The sequence below is a fragment of the Rhinolophus sinicus genome, linkage group LG05, assembly GCF_036562045.2.
Source record: "Rhinolophus sinicus isolate RSC01 linkage group LG05, ASM3656204v1, whole genome shotgun sequence".
Lineage (NCBI taxonomy): Eukaryota > Metazoa > Chordata > Mammalia > Chiroptera > Rhinolophidae > Rhinolophus > Rhinolophus sinicus.
Window position 1 is genome coordinate 28,648,892 of NC_133755.1, and position 17,292 is coordinate 28,666,183.

At 35.1% G+C, this 17,292-nt stretch overlaps 1 protein-coding gene across 4 annotated transcripts in view; it reads left to right on the forward strand.

The window, feature by feature from the left end:
- Positions 1 to 17,292, forward strand: part of EML4 (EMAP like 4) — a 141,051-nt gene that overhangs the window by 79,013 nt on the left and 44,746 nt on the right. For all 4 annotated transcript variants that reach the window (XM_019757066.2, XM_019757062.2, XM_074331922.1 and 1 more), the window contains 3 exons: positions 13,242 to 13,365; positions 14,603 to 14,752; positions 17,016 to 17,085. In XM_019757066.2, coding sequence (XP_019612625.1) covers positions 13,242 to 13,365; positions 14,603 to 14,752; positions 17,016 to 17,085 — 344 coding nt within the window. The remainder of the gene's footprint in view (positions 1 to 13,241; positions 13,366 to 14,602; positions 14,753 to 17,015; positions 17,086 to 17,292) is intronic.

Consider the following 17,292-nt stretch of genomic DNA (forward strand, 5'->3'; position numbering starts at 1 on the left):
TCGGTCTTACTTTCTCCCTCTTTTATAATTAAATATAAGTTAAGTAATGGTTGAAATACTTTAAGGAAAAAATGAGATTTTATTTACAAAGACAACTCTTACTATTATATAGCAAAACATTTTTAAAAAATATGAGCAATGATATTTAGTGGAAAAAGTAGTGAATGAAGAATCTCTGTGTTTAGTGCTTGGTCCTGGCTCTTCTACATAATAGCCTTGTGACCTAAGGAAAATGACAATGTCTGAGAGTTTTCTAATCTGAGAATAATAACTATGAAAGCTTACTTCACATGACTGCTTAAGGATGAAGTAATATACATGAGAATACTTTAAAAATAGAAGACACTGTAAGTATTAAAAGATGCTATTGTTATTACATGTTTTGGTTAAAGAGCTTAAGTTTTATAAAATCCTTCTAGGGTAAATGAGAACAGGCTACCTGCCTCTTTCTCATGTGGTGGTATGTTCTTTGGAAGGAAAAAAGAACTTAAGTTTAGTATATAAGTGAGTGTTTTGTGTTGGTGACAGTTTTCAAAAATCTTCAGGTACCGCGTTTCCCTGAAAATAAGACCTAGCCAGACAATCAGTTCTAATGTGTCTTTTGGAGCAAAAATTAATATAAGACCTGGTTTTATTTTACTATAATATAAGACCCAGTAATATAATATAAGATGATATGATATAATATAATTAATTTAATGCCGGATCTTATATTAATTTTTGCTCCAAAAGACGCATTCGAGCTGATTGTCTGGCCAGATCTTATTTTCAGGGAAACGGTATGTAGGTAAATAAATGTATTTAAAAGGGGAGGGTTTTGCTACGGATGCATCACTAAGCAGGTTTTTAGCCCATGTCTGGGAATAAGGTAGGAATGAAAAGCTAGAAAAGGATATAGAAAAATAAGTTAAATTCTGTTACAAGAATTTTCACTCAAAAAGATGTCCCAGATGTTGCAGTTTAATCCTGTTAAATGTTGCTTGCATTTAGCCTTATTTTTGGAATTTGAGCCTATTCCTTTGCTACTTTAATCAGCTACTGTATTGCCCCGAAAATAAGACCTAGCCAAACAGTCAGTTCTAATGCGTCTTTTGGAGCAAAAATTAATATAAGACCTGGTCTTATTTTACTATAATATAAGACCCGTTATGATATGATGAGATGAGATGAGATGAGATGATACGATATACCAGGTATAATATAATATAATACCAGGTCTTATATTAATTTTTGCTCCAGAAGACCATTAGAGGGGCCAGCCTGATGGCTCAGGCGGTTGGAGCTCCATGCTCCTAACTCCAAAGGCTGCCAGTTCGATTCCCACATGGGCCAGTGGGCTCTCAACCACAAGGTTGCTGGTTCGACTCCCGCAAGGGATGGTGGGCTGTGCCCCCTGCAACTAACAACGGCAACTGGACCTGAAGCTGAGCTGCGCCCTCCACAACTAAGACTGAAAGGACAACTTGAAGCTGAACAGCACCCTCCACAACTAAGATTGAAAGGACAACACTTGACTTAGAAAAAAAGTCCTGGAAGTACACACTGTTCCCCAATAAAGTCCTATTCCCCTTCCCCAATAAAATCTTTAAAAAAAAAGAACCAAGATTAAGAAAAATGAACCAATTGGTGGTATTCAAGTGATAATGTCTGTTTAAGAAAAAAGACCATTAGAGCTGATTGTCCGGCGAGGTCTTATTTTCGGGAAAACACGGTATATCCTATCTGCAGTACACTCTTACCACTGGAGTGTACCTTCAGGGAGAACTCTTGTGCTTCAGCCTGTTAGGTAGCTCAGGCCTCACTGAAATTGAGACAGAGTTTATAGAGAGAAGTGGATGGATTCTAGGCAGTTTAGGAGATAGGTGGAGTATAAGAGATAACAGAGGGAATCTTTGAAAGGCTAACTTGAGCAACTAGGTCAGAGGCATCTATAAGTAAGGAACGTTTGATGAGGACTAAATGTACAGAAAAGAATTAAGAGTTTGGTTTTGGACAGTTACACTTGAGTTGTCTATAAGACTTAATCTACCTGTAGAGATGTATAGCAAGCAACATAGTGTAGGTGTTTAAATACATGCATTTTGGAGTCCAGAGACTGGATTCACCATTACTTAGCTATGTGACCTTGAGGTTACTTCACCTTCTTAAGTCTTGTTTTCTCATCTATAACTGAGACAATAATAAACCCTCAAAGGATTATTATAAAAATTAAAGCTAATGTGTTTAAACATAGTACCAAATAAATTTTAGTTTTTAATATATATGTCTGGCTGTAAAATTTTGTACTCAAATGTATAAGGCGAAGATGACCATTAAATAGATGATCTCTGTTTGATATAAATTGTAGATACATTTTTAAAGTTTGGTATTCATTTTGCATAGCATATTTCACAATACAGTTTCTTACATGTCAGATATTGATCCAAAATATGTGTCATTTTTGGACAGCTTCTTAAAAATATGATTTATTGGTTTCTTTAGCTCTTTTTTGACAATGACAAGTGTGGCTTGCTCCAAGCCATCTAATTTGATTTGGGAAGAAGCCTACTTACATTTGGTACATATAGGTGAGTGGTAGCAGGGAAAACGTAATGTCAAAGGCCTGTACTTCAGCCACAGCAGAGGAGAAGACCTGTACAACTGCGTATTCTGATCAGCACTTAGGCAGAAGGAAGGACACGTGGATGAAAGCAATAAGAGATGGACTGGGATCTACACGGGGCAAGTTCTGAGGCTCCGTGTGGGAGGAAGGACAGGTCATACCACTAAAAAGGGGCTCTTACTGACTTTGAGCTTTATCTGCACTCAAATCCCAGAAGCCTAAACCCTTTTCATTCCTCTTCTCCCTAATTCTGGTGGATTCTGCTCCCATTGAAAGAGAAATAAAGACTTAGTACATCAAGTTAAACTGAATTTTTCCTATAGGACGATTTATTGTTAGATGTAGCAGTTAAGTTCTGGCGCAGCACTATTCGTTTGGTTAAGTTATTGATTAGAAAGTTTTTTGAGCTAACTTGGGGGACTATAAACACCTTTTATAAAATTATCTATTTGGAAATATAGATAATAGTCTGACAGATTTTGTAATAAGCAAAATGAGTACAGCCTGTAAGCTTGAGTTATTGAGTATATTATAATTTTTTAAATATGGAAAATAAGCGGCACATGTCCTCATTTCTAGGGTAGAACCTGAACGCCCTCAAATTATTACATGTTCCTGTTTTTTTCAGGCTTGAATATTAAATCATTTTTCCCTTGTAGCGTTGAAAACTTGTGCTGTTTAGAATTAGCACATAATTATCTGATCATATTTAGAACCTGAATGACTCAGATCCCTACTGGAGAGAAATCTGATTAATTGAGGAAAGGGAACTCAGCAATCAGCAAATCACGCTCTTACTTCCTCTTATAGTGCATCTGACTGCTCTAAGATTAGATTCATTCTTACTTAACTACAGAATCGATGCAGTAATATCCTGACTACAGGTGTGTTTAAATGGAAGAATATCATTATAGTATCTTAGAAAATTGAGAAGCACTTGGCTATTATTAGCTATCTAGCTACCTGTCAAAAATGCTTCGGATAAAAAATACTTTAAAAGTCATTTTGAAATACATACTGTCTAAAATCCTTTGGTAATTTGTTATAGCTAAACAATTCAAATCTAAAAATATAAAATCATTTACAAAATTGGAGGGAAAAATCTAAATAATCGTGCTTTTAAAAGCTGTCGCAGTTCTGATGTTTCTTTATTGTTCTTTGTCAAATACATATTTTAAAATTCAGTAATTTAACAAGTATTTATTGAATGCTTGTTTTGTCGAGACCTATCCTCGGCCTTCAGGGATTCAGCAGTTACAATGTCTGAAGTCTGTGGAACTTATATTCTATATATAAGAAGCAGATAATAAATATTTAATATGTCAGGTAATACATATTGGGAAAGAATAAGGAGAGTAGAGAATTGCTATTTTATACAGAGTAGTCAGGGAAGACATTTCTGATAAAGTGATAGTTGAGCTACCTGAAGGAAGTGAGTGAAATATGTAGCTGTCTGGAGAAAAGCATTTAATGAGCAGAGAAAGCTAGAAGTCCGTAAACCCTGAGGCAAGAGCTTTCTTGCTATGTTAAGGAACAACAAGGTCATTGATCATAGTATGCATGCAATTTTGTATTTGTTCACCATTACGTTTATAAAATACAGGTTCATTCTAAGCAACAGGAGCTTCATTAGGCACCTCCCTTAGGAAAGGGAAGCAAAATGGTTTAGTGGAAAGAATGTACTAGAAACATGAGCCCTAGTTCGAGGTGAAATGACCTGTACCACAGACATTTATAGAATCAGAATCCTATAATGACTAAAATTATGAGTGTAAGTTGGGAAGGAGAAGCTGAAAATTCCATTTTGAGCTATTCCATTTTGAGCCAAAGGAAATTTTAAAAGAATGAAACATTGGTCATCTGATCATTTTTTTCTATGACTCTAGTCCTTGAACCTCAGTCCCTCGCATAGAGTTAGGCTGGTACTAGACATCACTAAGGGTCTCTAATTAATAACTTTTTGAAGGCTCTTTTTTTGCAGCAAATAGAAAAATGGAGGGCAGCCCCTGTTCCTTCACTAACTTATTTTAATCTACCTTTTAAAGAATTTGAATGCAGGTGCTTTTGTTCAGTGCCCTGTGTTGTTTTCTGACCTGTTGACTCTGGGCATGTGCTGTCCAAAACCCTATCATACCCGTGTAAACAGCATTGTATCTGAAAGAATAGCTAAAATTTACCTATAAAATATATAGGAGGATAGTGTCCTACTGGTACTGTATATCATGTTACTTATTGAGAGTGAGGGAGTATATTGTTACCTGCTGAGAGGGTGTGCAATTTGAGACAAACCAAAAAGTCAAAAGCCTTTAATTGAGCTGTGGATAGTGTCTTTCCTTGTTGGTATTGAGATGGTACCCAAAAGTTTACAATTCCAGAATTTAGAGTGTGAATAAGGAGGAAGGGCAGGAAACTGAATACTGCATTTCCAAAAAAAAAAAAAGTTTCTAAAATTTAGATCTTGGGCCTTTTAAAATAGGCTGTATGAACATTACTTAGATCCTTAGGTCCAGGCTTCTTCAAATATTGTCTATTTTAAAAGGAAACCAAAAATGGGAGCTCTCTCTATCGGAGATTTTTTAAAAGCCCAGTGAAGCAAAGATCTGAGTTCTTGATGTTGTGGGTAACAATCTTCTAGATTAAAATACGTTTAAAGGCTGTCGAACTTTTCAAAAACTATCCCATCTTCTAAGAATGTGTTCTTGTTGTCCCTTTTCCTTATTTTTAGCTTAGTGAAAAAAAGCCCAACTGCCCCCTTTGGACATGGAGAACATGACTTTTCACAAGAGAACCTCTAGCTTTGTGAATATTTATTTTATTCTGGTTAAACACTTTTTACCCATACTGTATTTTCACAACCATAGACATAATTTTTTCTAAATCTGTACTAAAAAATGCATTTAACCAGGAAAATCTCCATTCCTCAAACATGCCAGTTAACTGAGATATAGATAGCATGATTACAGATCCATTTTGTCCAGAAATGGCAATTAGACTCCATGGTGTGTTGCTCATTCTGACATTTTCCTGAAGCACTTTGAAAAGAATTTTGAAACTTGTGATAGGCTTAGCAGAAAAAACATACAGTTGATCAGTGACGTATACCAAGATTTCAAGAAAAGGCGTAGTAAATCATGTGCCACATTCCTGAACTATACTCACAATTGGTTCTTCAAGGAACAATTTCACCAAAAATATTCTGTTGATTATTTCATTTAAGAATGCTTTTTAAAGATTGTGAAGTATTTTGATGTCTAAAACTGTGTGCTAATAATACAGCAGTCACACATGTACTGACCACCCAGATTTATTAGATCTTTATATTTCGCTTTATTTGACTCAGTTTTTGAAAAAAGAAAGCATTAAAGGTAAAATTGAAGTCTCTCTTTAATCTGTTTAATTAGAATTTCATATAAAGGTTTTTATTGTTCCTCTGGGGACTCCTGATTCTCTTTCTATTATATTTAATTTAAAAAAGGGTAGAGGGATAAATATTTTGACATTTGAAGTATATTTTTTGAATTTTTTAAAAAAAATTAAATCCAACTTGGTATATTCAGATGAAATGAAAATTTTTTTCATTTATTTAGTACTTAAAATAACTTTTCTTGGGGATATAAATGAATGAGTTGAGGGAGTTTTTAAAGTACGACTATATTTTGCTTAGTTCAGAGAAGTTTTCAGCAATACGAGGTCTGACAATTAAGTTCGTGAACTTGCCACCATGTTGGTAGCACTGTACAAACAGCTTGGTAAGGTTTCATAACCTTGGTATATCAGTGTCTCACAGCTGTGTTTGTGTTGATGGGTGGCGGGGTCTTCCTGAGTGGCATTCATTATTGTTATTGCGTGTTTTTGTGGCCGTCGCGAGAATGTCTGATCTTGAATTATAGCAACGAACAAATATTAAATTGTTAAACTTGGCAAGAGTGGAAGTCAAATCAGCAGTATGTTAGTATAACTTTATGGGGCTAATGCCAAGAAGAAAACGGCAGTGTACAAATGGATTAAATGTTTTCCTGAGGGGAGAGAGTGTGTCACTGATGAAGAGCGGTCAGGTTGGCCAGTAACGAGCAGAACTGACGGAAACATTAAAAAATTTGTCGAATTGTGCGTAAAATTGTTGGCTGACTGTAAGAAGCATAGCAGACCAAATAAACATCGATGGAGAAACAGGAAAATCTTGACAAAAAATCTTTTCATGAGAAAGATGTGTGCAAAAATGGTCCCAAAGGAGCTCACCGATGAACAAAAGCAAAGGAGAGTTGAAGTTTGCCAAGACCTTTTGGAGAGGCAAGATGATGTTTTGGGCCCCCGATGTTTTGGGCCGTGTTATCACTGCTGATGAAACATGGGTGTACCAATACGACCCTGAAACAAAGCATCAAAGTACACAATGGAAGTCAGCCAATTCTCCATGATCAAAAAAGTTCCATCAGTCCAAATCAAGAGTGAAAATGATGTTGCTAATCTTTTTTGATATCAGAGGGATTATTCATTATGAATTTGTGCCAACTGGACAAACAGTTAACTAAGGTCTGCTACTTGGAAGTGCTGAAAAGTCTACGTGAAAAAGGTAGACGAAAACAGCCTGAACTTCTCACCAATAATTCATGGCTCTTGCATCACGACAATGCACCAGCTCACACGGCACTGTCTGTGAGGGAGTTTTTAGCCAGTAAACAAATAATTGTATCAGAACACCCTCCCTCCTCACCTGATCTGGCCCCCAATGACTTCTTTCTTTATCCAAAGATTAAGGAAGTATTGAAAGGAACACATTTTGATGACATTCAGGACATCAAGGGTAATACCACAACAGCTCTGATGTCCATTCCAGAAAAAGAGCTCCAAAATTGCTTTAAAGGGTTGACTAGGCAATTGTTGGTGCATAGTACTCCCCAAGGGGAGTACTTCGAAGGTGACCGTAGTAATATTCAGCAATGAGGTATGTAGCACTTTTTCTAGGATGAGTTCACGAACTTAATTGTCAGACCTTGTATAGCAAGTCTTTTAGAAGTTTTATATGTTCTATATTGTTGGAATAGACTTCTTTCTTGTCTTTTCCCAAAGAAAGACTTTTTCAGGCAGTAAAATAATCTAAAATGCTTAAGTAAACTCCCATATCTGATATATTCAGGTAATTTTATGACAATCACAGTTGTAAACAAAAACAGCAAAGAGAAATCTGATTAAAGGATGTTTAGGTTCAAGAAAGTAGTTAACTGCAAGTTGATTTATTACGGTAATTAGTATGAGTTGATTAGCTGATGTGTAAGACTTGCTAATGTCTCTGTTATAAGCTCCTAAGGGGCTAGGTTCACATCTTTTAGATCTTCATTGTGCACCCTCAAATACCCTCCTCCCCCAATGTAATTAAAAATTCAATAAAATATATCAGTCAGTAGAGCTCTGCCTATAGAACAAAGAAAATTAAGGTAGTATTTTAGTACTTGGTCAAATTTTCAGATTTGGGTTCTTGTCCTAGCCAGTAAAACTAATTGCGTAATATTTGGCAAACACTACAAGTAAGAATTTTTTGAAATCTGTCAGATAGGAAGATTAGTTTATATCCTTCTGAATTTAACCCACCCCTTTTTCAATTTGGGGATCTGTATTTTTTATGATCTATTTTTACAGTTTAGACCTTTACAGGGATGAAATTCAGATTTTATGATAGTACAAATCAAATTCTCATTCAAAAGTCCAAAGATCCTTACAGATTATATTGTTTCATTGGAATTTTAAAAATATTGTTACTACAGAATAGTTGGGTCATTAACTGGTGCTTGAAATCTTTTGTTTGAAAATAAATTATTTTTTAGAAAAGATGTTAGCTTACCTAAAATGGTCTTTGTCACTTTCTACTATAAAATTGTAGTCAGTATTTCTAGCATCTTGTTTACCTGTCTATCGTTTAGCTCTGTGAAGAATAGAACTGGTAATATCAGAGAAAAAGCTCAAACTAAATAAAGATTCTTTAATTTTCTGTCTGTTTGCTGGAATTAGATAGCATGACGCTCTACATGCTACATTTTAGTGAACTATAAAATTCAAATTCCAGTTTGGGTAGACTGTTTAGTTCTAAAGATTGTAAAACTAAAAAAAAAAAAAAAAAATGGGATTTGAAAGTAAAATTTTGAGAGAGAGAGGTGCTTTAAATCCTGGGCATTCTCAAAGTTCTGTAGGCTTTCTACAGGCAGTAGTACCCATTCCACAAGTAACTGTAGTCAGAGTCCAAACCCCTGAAGCTTTGCTGTTGTATTTGAAGGGCTTTGTTATTTATTTATTTCCAAATAGAGAGACTGTGAGAAAAAGAACTGGAGGTACTGATCCTGAGCACAGTGCTAGTACTGACTTCCTTCTCCCTCTGCCTGAAGTTTTCTTTCCACTTTGTTGTCATCTGGCAAAGATTAAGACGTTTTGATAAGCATCTTTTTAAATGTATAAACAACTTCATATATCAGTTATTTAAATCAGTATGAATCATTTCAGCAGTACTGCTTTTCTTAGAACCCCTGAGATAACTATCTCACAAAGTTTGGATTGAGACTATGAAGATCATTTTGCAATTTGGAGCACTTTGGGGAACAGGACAGCCTAGGGGAGATGCTAAAGCAGAAGAGTAACAAAACCTGCGACTGAAGAGGAAGTGCTAGGAGGTGTGGCAGAAGGACATAGAAAGGAAAGTGGAACATCAAGTATTTCAAATTTTTGCCTAGCATTCACTCTTCTCAAAGATAACAGAGCAGAAAGATCATCTTCGTCATCTATTTTACTCTGATTTCCTACTGTTGGGTCCACAGCTCAAGCTAGTATTATTTGGATTATGAGTAAGCTGTGTTGTCAGGTAATTGGACCTGGACTAGCCTCAGGACCTCACCATTGTCTGAACAGTATTGTCCAACAAAAATATGGTATATAACACATGTAATTTAAAATGTTCTGTTAGCTACATTTTAAAAACTAAAAAGACAGAGGTAAGATTAAGTTTAATATATTTAACCCAGTCTATCCAGAGTATCATTTCACTGTGTGATCAATATTTTAAAATCATTAATGAGATATTTTACCTTTTTTCGTACTTAGTCTTCAAAATCTGGTGTGTATTTTACACTTAACAGCATATTCTCCATTCAGACGAGCCACATTCAAAGTGTTCAATAACCAGTGGCTGTCATTTTGGACAGTGCAGATACAGAACATAATTTTAGAATGAAAATGCTTCCCAAGTTCTAAATAATAGACAGCATTTTGGAATGTAGTCTAAAACTCATTTGACCTCTCTGAGCCTTTGTTTCCCCTTCTGTAAAAGAGGATTGGACTACGTGAGCTCTAAGATTTCTTTCAGTTCTAATATTTATAAGTGTCTAGAGAAATGAACCAACGGCATTTATGGTATTTTTATTAACAGTATCCCACAAAATTTCTTTTATCATTTAGCTATCATTGATCAGATTCAATTACGAATATTTTACCTGAGCATACATAAGCTAGTAAGTGGTAAAGTGAGGATTCAAACCAAGGTCTGTCTTGATCACCAAACTTCCCATTCTCTTCACTATATTGTACAGCCTCCTTGTCAGTCCCAGGAATTTTCATGGTGCCAGGGTAGGAGATAAAATGATGAGATTAATTACATTTCAGTAAGCAGCAGCTTTATTGTTGAATACTGATAACCCTATGCTATGTTTACTAATTATCATGAGATAGACAATTTTAATAATTTCCTTACATTCTTTTTCTGGACCACCAGGCTTTTTAATGTTACTGATCTCATACTCTTCTTTAACCAGTCCCATGGCCCATCCCATCCCCTTGAGTTTGACCGCTAGAAAGTAGCATTGGGGTAAAACAAACAAATTTTGACTGTTATCCGACAGCCTCAAGAAAAAGTCTACGGTGAGAATTTGACTCAACAATGATTGACAAGGAAAGAGGCTCATCTATATATTTTACCTAATTCCCAAGGTAAAGGCTGTCTTCTAAAAAAAAGAGGCTGCAAAGTAGTGACCCTGTGTGCTGTATGCTGGCCAAAGGTGTGTTTTCACATGATATTTTATTTTCCCTTTTTTGGCAAAGGAGTAAACATTTTAAAATTGTAGATTTTGCAATAAATTATAGGTTTCCTACTCTTGAAAAATGAGATCTAGCAACGCTGAACCCACGTGTTTCATGGAGTTGACTAGCTTCTGCCTCCCTGAGATGGGGTATGCAAGTGCCCCCACCCCCAACCAATCATTCTGTGTTCTCCCACTGCTCTCATTTTGCATTTCCTGCCTGGGCCTGTAGATATTTGAGTTTGTGACCCTGTTTTAAAGTGTACATGCTAGAATCAGCAGGATTGTGGCTTATTTGCCTACACTTGTTGTTCTGTGGACAGTCACTTTAAAGCTTATTAAGAGATATTACTGTGTGTTAAATCCTGTTTTATAAGCAATTCCTAGACACTGTTTAGAGTGGTCACAAATCATTCTCAACGGGAAGGGAATTAAATATTGTTGAGAACGTCGTATTTTACGTCATAGCATGATGCCTTATTTAATCAGTCGTAATTCCGAATAGTAGTAGTAGTACTTTATGTATTAGGAAAAATGATGCCAAAGTCACATAGCTAGTGAGTGTCCCAATCAGTCTTTTTCCAAAGCTCATGTCCTTTCCACTATAATGTATTGCCTGCCTCTCAGTCCCAGGAGTTGTTTGCAGTGCCTAGATTATATACTTGGCCTCCAACATATACACTGGCAGTATGCAGGCAGGGAAAGCATGTTCATCTTAACATGCATTGCCGTTTTATATTATACTAGGAAAGTTGACAAGCACTAGATAGATAGTTCCTTTGCTTTTACTTAGTTGCTTGTACTGCTTGACAATTTATGAAGAAATCAATACAGTACTCTGAGCTGTCTGTATTAGCAAAGGAGAGCATTTTCTTTTCTTTGATACTATGCCTAACCTATTCCCTTTGCTGGACATACAATCTCTTGTAAGTGGTGATAGAAGCATTTATTAGCTGTTTCATTTTTTTCATTCAGAAAGCATTATGACATACACCTCTGATCAGAGATCCTGGGAGAAATTCCAAAGGACAGGATATCTGCCTTTAAGAATTTATAGTCTTAAAAAAAAAATAGTTGAATGAAAATTATATAACAAATTCACACCTATAAGAAAATAAACTGTACAAAAAAGGACAAGGGGATATAGGTGAAGATGACTGCAGAAGGGAAATAGTTGCAGCTGGTAATCATTTAGTTATCAAAGTTCAGCTATGCTAAAAATCATCAGGAAGCAGAGCCCACTCTTAGATTCAGAAGTAATAGAGACGTACATCATGTGGTATTAAAACCTTGGTGTGGGAGGTCTTAGCCTGTTCTTAGATCTTAGAGGCTGAGCACACTGTGAGTAATAATAATAAAAATAACTTGAACTTCTCACCCATAACAAGCACAGTTTTTAAATCTGCCTGAAGAAATAGTTGCAGACATTCAGCAAAGTAATTTTTCTTTCCTTCTTTCATGGTTTGCATTATAGAAGCTATTGAATTATTATATGCTCTACTCCTTAGTGGCCTAGGTCATTATTAGAGGTCCTAAGATTGTATCAGCCTCTGGTTGAGGATCACGTTTTCAGTCTAATGCTGTTCTCATATTACGCCAGACAAGTTAGCCAGACAAGTTCGCAAGTGTTAGATACTTCATATGCTTTGGTAGTCAGTCCCTTACTTTCTCCTCCTCTTTTAGGTTTCTTTGTAACCATTTCACTATCAACATTTATTAAACCTATCTGTGTGTAGGTGGGAATGGTTGTTTTTTTTTTGTTTTTTTTTGTTTAAGGAGTACGATACAATCTCATCTTGATTGTTTAAGTGAAGTATTGTTTCCATTTATAAAAGGTGTATAATATTGATTTGATTCTAGAGTTGTCTTTTTGACATTTTTTATTTTAGTCTGTTACTGATCTTATAAACAGCTATTGGTTTATGTAAATAAAAGGTGTTTTAGAATCTATGCTAATTAGAAGCTGTTTCCTACCACCGTGTTTAAAATGTTTAATGTATTATAATTGAATTTAATTGCTTAGATCCAAGGCTGATTATAGCCACAATTGTGAAGTGAGGGACACTGGTCCTTTCTCCTCCCAGCTCTATTCACTTCCATGTGTAGCAGAGCGCTTAGTCTCTCCCTGTCCTGAAGGGTGTTTGACTCCTCTCCTCGTGGTATATTCTGAGGCCATGTTTCTTATACGTCATTAAACCTCAGTAGGTTGGTCATGTAGAGTGGTAGACGTGCTTATTGACTACCCTGATAATCTCTGTCTCTTCAACTGTTAGAGAACCTTCCATCACAAAGTTATTTTCTTTTGCATTTTTCTACCTCAGCTTTCCTGGTCATATTGAAATCTGTCAACTTACACAGATAAATTATATTTTAACTACAAAACTATTCTCATTTAAGGAAATGATTAGTTGTTTTTCTCCTACAATGGTTTGGACTAGGTCTTTATAAAAAAAAGATCATATATAATGAGTCTACAACTCTAGCTATTTTTTATCGTTTTTATTATATCACATTAATAATCCACTTTTCTATGATTATTCAGAAAAGACGTGTGACTTAACTTTTGTCTTGTGTTTCAACAGAAGGAGAATATGTTAAAATGTTTATGCGAGGTCGGCCAATTACAATGTTTATTCCTTCTGATGTGGACAGCTATGATGACATCAAAACAGAACTGCCTCCTGAGAAGCTCAAACTGGAGTGGGTGTATCCTTTTCTAACATGACAGCAACTTTGTTTGCTTCATTTAAGAAAAATTAGTTTACCTAATCTATCAAAGATTTTTATACCAAAAAAGTCAACGTAATAACAAGCACTTGAGAAAGTAAAGAGATGCCATCTCTGATCCTTTCACATCACGTTACATCTGTTTTGCTATTAGCAATTTAAAATCATCAAAATTAACATCTTCAGATAGGGCAAACAATACTCTGTGATTATCATGGCAGATACTTGTGATGTGGTAGACAAGGCGTTGGACTGGAATTGGAAGACTAGTGTGTGAGTCTTGGCTCTGCCACTGACCCCCAGTGAACCTTGTTTTCCTCATTTATAAAAAGGAGTTAATAACCCCTACCTCACAGGCCTGTTGTAAGAATTAAATAAGAAAACATCAGTTAAGTGTTTTGTGACCTGTGAAATAATGTGAATTATTTTATTAATCAATTAAGGTTGCTTCATATTCCAGAATTAACTTCTTTTCTCAGCCAGACCTTTTTTAAAAAATGACCACATAAAATGGAGCTCTCCTAATTTCACGTAGAAACTCTCCCTTTTAGAACCTCTAAGAAACTCCCAGTGAAATAGAAGGGAGCTAATAGTGTGAACTCTGCTTTCTGCCTCCATTTTCCTGCGTCCTCTTCCCTCACCCCTTGAATCTTCCTTCCTGTGGCAGAAATTAGCTTGGGAAATATCACCAATTCTGTAACTCCCTACAACTTAAGACACTCTGCCTACCAGACTGTGCCTGGCTGTCTCTCATTCATCATTTAGGTCAAGCATAAATGTCACTGTCTCAGATGGTCCTTCTTTTGATCCCTCTCTTTCTCTCCGTTTAAATTACATTCTCCTTTTATGCTTCTCCTGGCATCCTGTTATTTTTCTCTCCACCATTTCTAGTGATACATGTGATGTTTATTTCTGTCGTCTTAGCCAGAACAGAAGCTCCAGAAACACAGGCCCCACATTGTTTGTATGTTCAGTTCTGTGCCTTACACATCAGGAACTCAGTATGTATTTGTTTGTCGAATGAGGAAACTAAGATTTAAGTCCATTAAAAGACTCGGGGTTTTACAAGAGATAGTGACAGGACACAAGTTTTCTAGTTCCAGTTCCGTCCTATTTACATTATGCCTTTCTGATTCCTTTAAGTATCCTTGAAAAAATTGTTAATTTAACGCCTTGAAAATTATGCTTATTAAAAACCTTGACTCTTTCTTTTAAGATACGGTTATCGAGGAAAGGACTGTCGAGCTAATGTTTACCTTCTTCCTACCGGGGAAATAGTTTATTTCATAGCATCAGTAGTAGTACTATTTAATTATGAGGAGAGAACTCAACGACACTACCTGGGTCATACAGACTGTGTGAAATGGTTGGTATCGTTTAACATTGTTCATTTTTCTTATTTCATGCTCTTTTTTTTTTTTTAATGTGGGTTTTATTGGAAATTATTTCTTGTGGAGAGCTCAGAATTTAAGGATATTATGGCATTATGTAGAATATATTTTTAAAAGAAAAAGGACACAGACCTCCAAAATGGTGCTGTGGTATCAGCAGTCATAAACAACATGACTTTTAAATCTCGATTGGGATCGTTTCTGCTTTCTCAGGTCTTTCACGATCCTTTTCTTCTGGCCTGTAGTATCAAATACATATGGGGCACGCTAGACTTTTACAGATATCTGAGAGTGATAATTGGTTACTAAATACTTATTGAGTATTTAGTCTATGCAGATAAATTTTGGACTTGAGGCTTTTCTTTTTCGGAGACAGAAATCATGACTGAATAAGGATCATAAGTATCCCATAGGGCATCAAAATAAAAATGTGAGAACGCCTTTTAAATGGCTTTAAATTATTCCATTAATTTTGCTGCTACTTAGTTAAATTCAATTATTTATTGCTTAAATTCGTTATTTTCCAGCATTTAAAATCTTTTCTATGTCAGTACTATTCTGGCAACTATGTCAGAAAAAATATATATGACTATTAGAGTATTGTGTAGATATTATTAAACTATTAGAGATGATTAAAATATTACATTTTACACTGGAAGAATAATGTATGTACAGAATTATTTGTTACAACATTGTTTGTGATCATAAAGATTGAAAACAGCCTAAAATTATTTTAGCTGGGGATTAGTGAAGTTGTAGTGTACCCATCGGTTACCATGCAGCTATAAAGAACGAATGAGGAAGCTCTTTGTGTATTAATATGGAAAGATCCTTAATATACACTCCTAAGTATAAAGCTTGAAAAACAGGAAGATGTGCACAGTGAGTTGCCATTTGTAAAAAGCAAGTGGAAAATAAGTATCTTGGCCTCCACATATGTAAATTTTTTCCAGAATTATGAAGAAGAAGGAACTGATTATAGGGATTATCTGGGTGGAGTTGCAGGGGATGTGGGGGTAGTAGAGAGATGTCGGTGAGCGTCCAGCAGCTGGGGCAGGGCAGGAAAGAGACTTTTCTCATTGTGTCTTTTTACAGCTTTTGATATTTGAACCATGCAAATGTATTACCTAATCCAGAAATTTTACTTTTTAAAACATATTTTGAAAGATCTGAATTACGGTAAAATATTAATGTGTTAGATTTTTAGTTACTTTTAATGTAGTTGACTTCAATTAAGGACATAAACTATTTAAGTAAAAGGAAATAGTATTTGTTAAAGAAACATATTGATAAACTCTAGCCTCCTTAGTAATCAAAGAAATTAAAACAAGGTACCATTTATACCAATCAAATTGTCAGGGCATTTAAAAAGATATAATTCTTAATCAGGGCAAATTGTAGTGAATCTTTTAAAACATTTTCTCTTATGACAATTTAAATTGATACTACTCTCTGGAAAGCAATGAGCAATACATAACAAGAACAAACAAATTTATATTTCTCAGTTGAGCTTACCCCTTGGTTGCAAGATGTAGAAAGATTCGAGATACGGACATGAAGACATCGTTTAAACATTTTTGCTAGTCACTCATATGTTTATCATGAAAAATGTGCACATATATGCTGTACTATGTTTAATTTCTACATAAAAGTTCCTTGCCCCACGTTTGACCTTTAAGAGTTTAGCATTAAGAACTGATTACCAGGTTGGAGGCACTAAGTGTGAAGATGCCCACTATTGTGTTCCTTTGTAGAAGGTAGAAGTGATAGAAGAGCTGTTATGTCAATGATATGCATAAGGATTATGTAACAAAATGGAAAACTGCTTATGTTTTAACAGATTGAAATTACACAATAAATATTGCATCTTCACTATATAAAGCCATGTGAATGTGTATATGAACCATTGGTGCAGGACTAGAAAGAAACTCGTACAAATGAAAGCAGTTTAATTTGTCATGCCACAATTGTGAATAACTATTTTCTTCAAATTTAGTGTTCCATTAATTGGTCTGTTGAGTTTAACAAAGAAAGAAATACAGCTGAAAACTTAGGAAAAGAAAGCCTTTGATAATTGATGTTTATTTGATTTGCTAAACAAAATAAAAGAAATGGGTCACAGTGAGATTTTTTTTTAATGACTGAAAAATCTGTTTGTTTGAAAAATGCTCATACTAATGCATATATTTCTGCTGTTTCATATTACCTGTATTTAAAATTGTTAATACTGCTTTTTAGCCTTTCTATACATCCTGACAAAATTAGGATCGCAACTGGACAGATAGCTGGAGTGGATAAAGATGGAAGGGTGAGTGGCATGGTTTTATGCCTTCTCTACCTAGTGATATTGCTGTTAGAATGGGAATTGATGGTGATTTTTACCACGTCTCATTTTATTCTTCTAAAATTTAACTACTAAGAAACTTCTAATATAAGCAGGCTAAAATATTAGAGTGTAAGAACAGTCCAAAAACAAAAGAATCATACTACTTTAATATTTTTTTTCCTAAAAAAA